Source organism: Ictalurus furcatus, chromosome 8 (genome assembly GCF_023375685.1).
Source record: "Ictalurus furcatus strain D&B chromosome 8, Billie_1.0, whole genome shotgun sequence".
Classification (NCBI taxonomy): Eukaryota; Metazoa; Chordata; class Actinopteri; order Siluriformes; family Ictaluridae; genus Ictalurus; species Ictalurus furcatus.
Genome location: NC_071262.1, coordinates 16,379,049 through 16,388,728, shown reverse-complemented (window position 1 = coordinate 16,388,728; position 9,680 = coordinate 16,379,049). Strand labels below are relative to the sequence as shown.

The 9,680-nt window shown below is 39.7% G+C and overlaps 1 protein-coding gene across 10 annotated transcripts; it reads left to right on the top strand.

The window, feature by feature from the left end:
* The first annotated feature begins 58 nt into the window (after positions 1-58).
* On the top strand, positions 59-5,921 carry map1lc3cl (microtubule-associated protein 1 light chain 3 gamma, like). 10 transcript variants are annotated; one of them, XM_053631088.1, is made up of 7 exons: positions 115-444; positions 554-877; positions 1,438-1,719; positions 3,087-3,146; positions 4,185-4,240; positions 4,324-4,430; positions 4,847-5,921. In XM_053631088.1, the coding sequence occupies exons 4-7, from the start codon at positions 3,089-3,091 to the stop codon at positions 5,004-5,006; spliced, it is 381 nt and encodes a 126-aa protein (XP_053487063.1). In that variant the 5' UTR covers positions 115-444; positions 554-877; positions 1,438-1,719; positions 3,087-3,088; the 3' UTR covers positions 5,007-5,921. The 10 variants fall into 10 exon arrangements, 5 of the variants coding, with proteins under 5 accessions (XP_053487062.1, XP_053487063.1, XP_053487065.1 ...); XM_053631087.1 differs by lacking the exons at positions 4,185-4,240; positions 4,324-4,430 and having other exon boundaries at positions 71-444; positions 554-753; positions 848-877; XM_053631090.1 differs by lacking the exon at positions 554-877 and having other exon boundaries at positions 124-267.
* Positions 5,922-9,680: the final 3,759 nt, after the last annotated feature.

Sequence of the window (9,680 nt, the reverse complement as noted above, 5' to 3'; positions counted from 1 at the left end):
GCGAGGGGCGGGGACACGAGCATTGTGGGTGGAGTCACCGTGTGAGTGTTTGGCCCCGATTGGTTGGAGAAGTTTTCGAATGGAACGGACGCGTTCTAAACAAAGCGCATTATGTTCGAAAATGACAAATTGTTTGATTGGTGAATTTTATGAACATTATAATTAGTTTTTAGGGTTTAATAATTCACCGCAAAGAGTTAAGAGAACAAATAACGAATGCTTAGCAACGAGAGCCTCCTGCATCTGCAGTGCGAAAGGAAAACAGCAGTAACTGGCTTTAATCTCTAGATGGCGCTCTGCCTCTATAATAACCTCAGCACTGCTGTCTCTGAGTTAATGTCATGGAAACGGACTAACATCCTAACGTCACTGACGATTTCACATTGCATCACTCAAGTATAATAAATATGCCATTTTGTATGGATGTACATTACATGGCCAAAGGTTTGTAGACACCTGACCATATTAATCATAGTCTATGTGCATTTGTTGAGAATCCCATTCCAGATGTTTATATCTTTGCTGTTATAATAACTTTCACTCCTCTGGGAAGGTTTTCCACTAGATTTTGGAGAGTGGTTGTGTGGGTCAGGCACTGATGTGAGGCGAGGAGGCCTGGGATGCAGTCAGCATTCCAGTTCATCCTAAAGTTGTTCAATGGGGTTGATGTCAGGGCTCTGTGCAGGACATTCCAGTTCCTTCACTCCACCCTTGGAAAACCATGTCTTCGTGGAGATTATTTTGTGCACACGGGTATTATAATGCTAAATAATTAGCTCCAGTGAAGGGAAATTGTAATGCTACACCTTTACAAATACTGTATGTGCTTCCAACTTTGTGCCAGCAGTTTGGGGTTGGCCCACTTATGGATACAAGGGTGAGTTGTCCACAAACATTTGGCCATATAGACCATATCCAAGGGCAAATCTCAAATGTTTCTAAATGTATTTTTAAAAAAATATTTTCGACATAAAGCAATATTTAGCAACAGCATACCATATTTGGTACCTTTATTAATGTTGGTAAATTATATTGTATGTCTCAATGAATTTAAAATCACAATTTAAGATAGATAAGATAGGAAGTCATGTATTAACTTAAATCTTTTGAGCAACATTGTCTCATTTTAAAGGATCAATTATTACTTTTATCATAACTCTATTTTGATATGTTTGCTTTTATCATTTGGAATTTATAAGAGGACACTGCTGTTTCCTAGCCCTATGAAAAATCTGGGCTACTAGTCTACTGTAGCTATAAATTACTAAATAGGAATACTAAACAGAAGGACAGTAGGCTATGTCAAAATAGTGCACTATCATTGGTCAACATGATAGGTGGTGCAGCAACATATTTTGAAATATGCTGTATGGTTTTAGATATTATGCCTACATATATATATCCATCCATCCATCTTCTATACTGCTTATCCTTCAGGGTCGCGGGGAATCTGGAGCCTATCCCAGGGAGCATCGGGCACAGGCAGGATACGCCCTGGACAGGGTGCCAATTCATCACAGGGTTCAATCACATACACATTCACACACCCATTCATACACTATGGACACTTTGGACATGCCGATCAGCCTACCATGCATGTCTTTGGACTGGGGGAGGAAACCGGAGTACCCGGAGGAAACCCCGCAGCATGGGGAGAACATGCAAACTCCGCACATACAGGGCAGCAGCAGGAATCAAGTTCCCAACCCTGGGGATGAGGTGAACATGCTAAGCACTGAGCCACTGCGAATATGTGTGTGTGTGTGTAGACACACCGTTTTTGTTGCATTATCTATCCCATTATCAGGAGTGATTTTAAAAAAACTGCATTTAGATATTAGCTTTACATTAATTAGATTTTGTGTCTTAATGTTAATAGTCCTCCAAGATACCAAGAGCATTAATGTGCAAGTTTTACCCCGTTAAATATCTCACAACACACATGGTCCCCATTCATGTGCACGTCTAAAATTACTTTAGAGTTGTAAGCAGAGTTGTAAATAATGTGGGCTACTCGTTGTACTCTGGCACTAACGTGTGAAAAATGTTTGCTCTTAACTGGTGTGTATGAAACTCATCCTGGCCTGTTCTGACCGGCTGAGGCCAGTTACACAGCTGTAGCCTGCGATATGTTAAATGAACAGGAAATGTTGTAAACAATCGATAATTTGGTTTTAAAGTATAATAGAGACATTATGTAGCAGTGGCGCAGCCAAGAATTAAGTGATCTGTGCACTTAAACTGAAAAGCTCGTGCATTCATGATTACGCTTATATGCTAATGTAAAGGGGGAAATACGTTTACTCTTAAAATGCATGATTCCTATTGGTTAATCTTCTAACCATAGCTCATGATAAATTATCAGATTTAATTTGACGGTTAAATGTGGATGATTCGTAATGATGAGTTTGTTGGCCTTTTATGAACATCATTCTAGCGCAATTACTGCTCAAAACCATGTTATTTTACACGTACTAGGTTTATATAATCAGCTGGGCTATGTGCATGTTAACCAATAGGCATCTGGGACTGTCATAAAATATTTCAGGTGGTTCAAACCAGAACCCACCCCCCCCAACCCACATACACACACACACACACACACACGTACTTCCTCGCATACTGGAATTATCCGTTTCTATGGAAACATGCAAGCGCCAAAGTGAAAGGGACAGAAATAATTCTAAGTATTTTGATCACATTAACATTCACCTAGATTATGGCGTGGTTTATTGAACACATTTGGATCTGAATGCTTGCTGGAGATTGTAGGGGTGTGTGTTCGTGCGTGGGGGGGGGGGGGCGTGTTTGCACTTCAGAGTGTGTTGAATGTAACAGACTAGCAGAAGCTGGTCCAAGATCAGAAATGAAGAGTCACGTTTAACCTTGCAAAAGGCCCTGAACTATTTAGCACATTGACTTTCACTAGAGGCCCGACCATCTCTTGCTTGACACCTCCTATTCTCGGCCTGTATATAAGCGGATCTGCTCGCGGAGCTCGACGGGGTTTGATCGCGCCTCCGGCCGGGCCACAGAGCGCCTTCACTGCCTCCATCTTCTCATTACTTCTCCTTTACACCACGCAGACATGGCACCTTTCGAGAGATCCATGGAAGTGACGCCCTTCAAGCAAAGGAAGTGCTTAGGTAAGGTACAGCTTAGGAAGAAGTATAATTTATAATAAATAATTCATTGTATTGTGCTATATGGCACAGCAGGTTCCTAACTCTGGTCCTGGAGTACCCCCTGTCCTGCACATTTTACTGTTTCCCCTGCTCTGACACACCCACTTCAACTAACAGTCCTTCCCGTGTTGAAGTGGGTGTATTAGAGCAGAGAAGACAATAAAATGTGCTATATGGTAACAAGTCAAGGTACATTTATTTATATAGGCTAGAACATTGAAAAACAACTTGCGCTGACCAAAGTGCTGTACAGAAGTGTCTTAATAATTTAAGAACATTAAGAATCACAAATGCTGGAAAATAAAACAATGCATAAAAATAAATATATATAGAGAGAGATGATTAATAATTATACACAGGCAATGAAAAGGAAGAAGAATAAAAGGTGGTAGATTAAAAGGATATAAGGAAAGATTTTTAAAAAGAAAATAGACAGTCCAATCAGCCCGACTCGAAAGCCGGAGTGAAGATGTGTGTCTTTAGCCTTGATTTAAAGGTGTCTAAAGTAGGGGAGGTCCACATGCTAGGTGGCAGTGCATTCCAAAGACTGGGGCCAGCAACAGAGAAGGCCTGATCACCTTTTCCTTTGAGCCAGGAACAAGGAAATTATAGGAGAGACTGATTGGCAGACCTAAGGTTCCTGAGAGTGGAATGTTAGTGGAAAACATCAGAGATACAAGCGGGTGAAAGAAGATATATTCAAGAATATAATTCATGTCTTTTATTATTTTACTCAAAATCAGGGGTTCTGAACTTCAGTCCAGCTTTCCGTCTTCCCTGCACACTTTCAAGTCTTCCCTACTTACAGCACACTTGATCTAACTCATGAAGGTCTTGATAATGATGATGAACTGGATTAAGAGTTTTGACCAGGAGAAACATAAAACTCTGCAAAGCAGTGATTTCCTCTGAGCAGATTTGACTGTTAAGGCTATTTTTGTTTTTTTCTGACCACTTTAAGCAATGATTAAGCAGGTGTTAATTCTCCTTGTAATGTAGCAACAAGAAAAGATGAAGTCTGCACAATTCGCTCCAAGTTCCCCAACAAATTACCAGTAAGATGCTTCCCTGTCTTGGTAATTTAAATCTGAGAAATATCTGAGCTATACATATTCTGATTGACTTCTGTGTTGTAAAGGTCATTGTTGAACGTTGCATTCGGGAGAGGCGACTTCCTCTATTGGACAAAACAAAATTCTTGGTCCCTCATGAGCTCACAATTGGTCAGTTTCTGTGTCTGCTCAGGTGAGTGATCTCCATACTAGTATTTGCAGATGATAAAAGCAAATGTGCTTGAAGAGTTGTATGAAACAATTTATGAAACCATATGAACTGCGTGTACATTGCAAGTTGGTGTTCTGCATGCACAGTACATAACACCAGTAAACATCTGTTTGCTGTCTGTTCATTTATAGTCTACTGATCTGATCAGACATCTGTTTTCTTAAAATGGACTTATAATGAAAGTTTAAGGGCATCAAAAAACATTTATGTTTTTCAATCACAAGGTAAATCTCATATAATCTCAAATAAGTCTCAATAAATCTCAGTAGGCCCTCGTCTCAAAAATTATCTCACTAAATCAATTAATTATAGTAATATTTAAATGTGATAAATTAAAACACATGACTGACTTAATTACACCTCTGTCTTAATCTCAGGAGTAAGATAGCACTGGAAACATCCCAGGCCCTGTATCTACTGATCTCAGGAAAAAACATATGCTCCATGACAGCCAGCATGGGGGAAGTATACTCTCAGCACAGAGACCCAGATGGCTTCCTCTACATGACCTATGCCTCCCAGGATATGTTTGGCTGAGAAGACCTTCCATTTCTCCCTTCATAGGGACCACTGAATTCTTCATGACCTCCGTCACTGACTGACCAAGCTACCCTACAGTGCAGTCACTTTTTTTCCACTGCTGCTGCTGGAGACTATCACTGTGCCTGAGACTTCCTGAACATGTAGCCAAAAAAATCTCTTCTGACCTCAAAATTTCTTTCTTTTTTTTTTTTTTTTTAAATTCATGTGAGCTTCATGGTGAGATATAGAAACCTCATATGTACCCTGTGAGATGTTCACATCAACTTATAATGGTACAAAATGTCACGACACTTATCTTGGACACACAGCTGTTTTGTCCTGACGATTGCAGAGACACCATGAAACAATATCCTGAGGTTCTGTATGCTTCAGATAGCACAGTCACAGGAAGTGAGAGAGGAAGATGGGTGAAAACTGCATGACGGTTCTCTTCTCTGTTGTCTTGTGTGTTTTCACGATTCTCCTGGAAACCAAGATGGAACTGAAATGCTTGAGACATTCAGTGCACAAATTCTAGAAAAATGTTTACAGTGTACTTTACCTGTGTATCTCAAATGTTATTGGGAATGCTACAAATAAATAATTTTTGCCCTTTTCATTAAATGTCTGCAATTACTTTGAGTTCATTTTTATTGTGTGTTTTTGGTGTAGTCTTAAAATCTTAAACCAAAGTAATAAAAGACAACATTTTTATCATGATAGTTGTAATTATACCAAAGCTCAAGTCTTTTCAAGACTATTTCTTACTTTGATAGTATATACTAGACAATATGAAAAGACTCTTATTTCTACCAGCTGGCACACTCTTTAGAGTCACACCTCTTTGACAGATCTATCACCCATCTAGTCACTCCTTATATAATACCAGTGTCTTATATAAGAGATGGGGTCAATGTGCAAGCCAGACAAGCTGAGGAGATTTTGTACTCTAGTGTGATGTTCATTAAGGTTATGCTGAACATACACTGATCAGCCATAACATTAAAACCACCTGCCTAATATAGTGTAGGGCCCCCTTGTGTGGCTAAAACAGCTCTGACTTGTCGAGGTATGGATCTGACACACTCAGATAATTATGCTTGCCCATTTTCCCCGCTTCCAACACATCAACTTCGAGAACTGACTGCTCACTTGCTGTTTAATATATCCCACCCCTTGACGGGTGCCATTGTAACAACAATCAGTCGCGTCACTGGTCAGTGGTTTTAATATTATGGCTGATCGGTGTATAAGTCTTATCTGATTAGAATATATGAAGACTAATGCAAATAAATAAATAAATAAATAAATAAATAAATAAATAACGGCCTAGAAACATCTCTACACCTTTATCCTCATTGCAAATATCAACATGGTATACAGATATTAAAGGTGTGAATTCAAGAGGAGTTTTACAGTCCAAAGGTAATTGAAGGTTTGGAGTTTTCCACTTAACACTTCACTGGAAATTCTGTCACCATACACAGAATGCTGAAATCGAATAACGACCAGGAGAGAAAGTTCAAAAGGCGAGTCAGCCCAACTGGACCAAACATGTTTTCTCAAACACTCACTCAAATTCAGGTAAGTACTTTATGCTGCTCAAGCTTGTGGTCGATCCAGATTCTATCCGTGATGCGGAAACACACCCTAAATGGCAAACCAGTCCATCGCAGAGCACCATGCACACACATTCACTCACCCATTCACACCTTAAGGCTATTTAGCATCCACCTACTGTCACACAAACAGGGACCTGAGCTCAAGATCAAACTGTGGACTCCTGCTGCACCATCATGCACCTCTATATTGTCTATGTCAAAAAGGTATTAAGGAATTATGATTATCCATCTATGATACTGTATTACTTTCAGGCAACATGAACAATTTGATAAAAGCTTGATTTATGTTTATTGGTAACTCAAGATGCATTTTGAATAGCTTTATATAAGAAATATACAGTATCTCACAAAAGTGAGTACACCCCTCACATTTTTGTAAATATTTGATTATATCTTTTCATGTGACAACACTGAAGAAATGACACTTTGCTACAATGTAAAGTAGTGAGTGTACAGCTTGTGTAACAGTGTAAATTTGCTGTCCCCTCAAAATAACTCAACACACACCCATTAATGTCTAAACCACTGGCAACAAAAATGAGTACACCCCTAAGTGAAAATGTACAAATTGGGCCCAAAGTGTCAATATTTTGTGTGAATATATTATTTTTCAGCACTGCCTTAACCCTCTTGGGCATGGAGTTCACCAGAGCTTCACAGGTTGCCACTGGAGTCCTCTTCCACTCCTCCGTGACGACATCACGGAGCTGGTGGATGTTAGAGACCTTGTGCTCCTCCACCTTCCATTTGAGGATGCCCCACAGATGCTCAATACAGTTTAGTCCATCACCTTCACCCTCAGCTTCTTTAGCAAGGCAGTGGTCTTCTTGGAGGTGTGTTTGGGGTCATTATCATGCTGGAATACTGCCCTGCGGCCCAGTCTCTGAAGGGAGGGGATCATGATCTGCTATATAGATATATATATATATAACCCCGATTCCAAAAAAGTTGGGAAAATGTAAATTTGTAAAAAAAAAAAAAAGTATGGAAAATGCTAATAAAAACAAAGAGGAGTGATTTGTAAATGCATTTTGACTTGTATTTTAACAAAAAAATGTGTAAAGACAAGGTATTTGATGTTTTACCTAATCAACTGCATAGTTTTTTTTTTTGAAGATAAACGTTTATTTTTTATATAAATTGATGCATGCAACACATTCCAAAAAAGTTGAGACAGGGGCAATTTAGGACTAGTAGCGATGTGACAAGTTGAAATGAGAAGGTGATGTGAAACAGGTGAGGCAGTCGTCTAATCATAGAATATAAAGAGCCTCCAAAAAGGTCTAGTCCTTCAAGAGCAAGGATGCATCAGCGAATAATCAAAAACACTGAGAACAACATTCCCCACAGACAAATCAGTAGGATTTTGGGCATTTCACCTTCTACAGCGCACAATATAATGCAAAGATTCAAGGAGTCCAGTCAAATCTCGGTGTGTAAAGGGCAAGGCCAAAAACCACTTCTGAATGCGCATGATCTCCGATCCCACAGATGTGACTGTCTTAAAAACCGTCATGAGTCTGTAATGGATATCCTGACATGTGCTCAGGAATACTTTGGTAAACCTTTGTCAGGCAACACCATTCGCCGCTACATCCACAGATGCAAGTTAAGGCTTTACTATGCAAAGCAGAAGCCATACAGCAACACTGTCCAGAAGCACAGCCAACTTCTCTGGGCTCGGTCTCATCTGAGATGGACAGTAGCACAGTGGAATCGTGTTTTGTGGTCCAACGAGTCAAGATTTAAAATAGTTTTTGGAAGAACAGCCGTCGTGTTCTCCGGGCCAAAGAGGAAAAGGACCAGCCAAGCTGTTATCAGCATCAGGTCCAAAAGCCAGAATCTCTCATGGTATGGGGGTCTGTCAGTGCCCATGGCATGGGTAACTTGCACATCTGTGAGAGCACCATTAGTGCCAAAAGATATGTACACGTTTTGGAGTAACATATGCTGCCATCCAGAGCAGGCCAACGCTAAACTGCATTCTGCACACAGAGAGTGCGGGTGCTAGCATGGCCTGCCTGCAGTCCTGACCTGTCTCCAACTGAGAGTGTGTGGAGCATTATGAAGTGCAAAATAAAGCAACGAAGGTCCTGTACAACTGCGCAGCTGAAGAAATGCATAATGGATGAATGGGGGAAAATTCCACTTGCTTAACTTAACCAACTGGTGTCTTCAATCAGCGCCCAAACATTTAATAAGTGTTATTAAAAGAAAAGGTGATGTTACACAGTGGTAAACAGTCGACTGTCCCAACTTTTTTGGAGTGTGTTGCAGTCATCAGATTTGAAATGCGTGTATATTTTAAAAAATAAATTCAATTCACAAAGTAAAACATCAAATAATGTGTTAATAATGTGTTTTCAATATAGTACAGGGTGACTTGAACTTTCAAAAGGCTCTTTATTGTTTTGGTTTTTTTCCAATTCCCATACTGTCCCAAAACAGATATGAATGCCACTGCATTGTTTGGAAATGATGCTGTTTAATAAAAATGTTGTCGTATCTGATTATCATCTGTTTTTGAGGAACAGGTTGTGACCATTATAGTCTGCTTGTATATTTTTGCGTATTGCTTTGCACTTATGTGTGGAATGTGTTGTGTCTATTTGAAAGTGTGTGGAGGCTATATTTGTTCAACTCTTGTAGGCTACTTGTGAAAGGTTTAAATCTGTTTTACCATTGAACCTTTCCTACCTACCCCAGAATCTTGTGACCAAAAGCTGCCTAAAGGCTGCTACAAGATGGTTTAAAAGGACTCACCAGTCAGTAATAATGTAGTTATAAACATGCTTACTCACCTCTTACAGCAGTGATGTAATCTTCTCTAGAGCAAGCCTTCCTGATTTGAATAATAATCATGACAATACAGCTTGGAGGTAGAAGTACATGTTAAATGTACTGTCTAGTGTTATTAATTAATAGTACAGAAAGGTGTTAGGAAGCTAAATATTGTCAAGGGGTGAGATATATTAGGCAGCAAGTGAACAGTCCGTTCTCAAAGTTGATGTGTTGGAAGCAGGAAAAATGGGCAAGCATAAGGATCTGAGCGACTTTGACAAGGGCC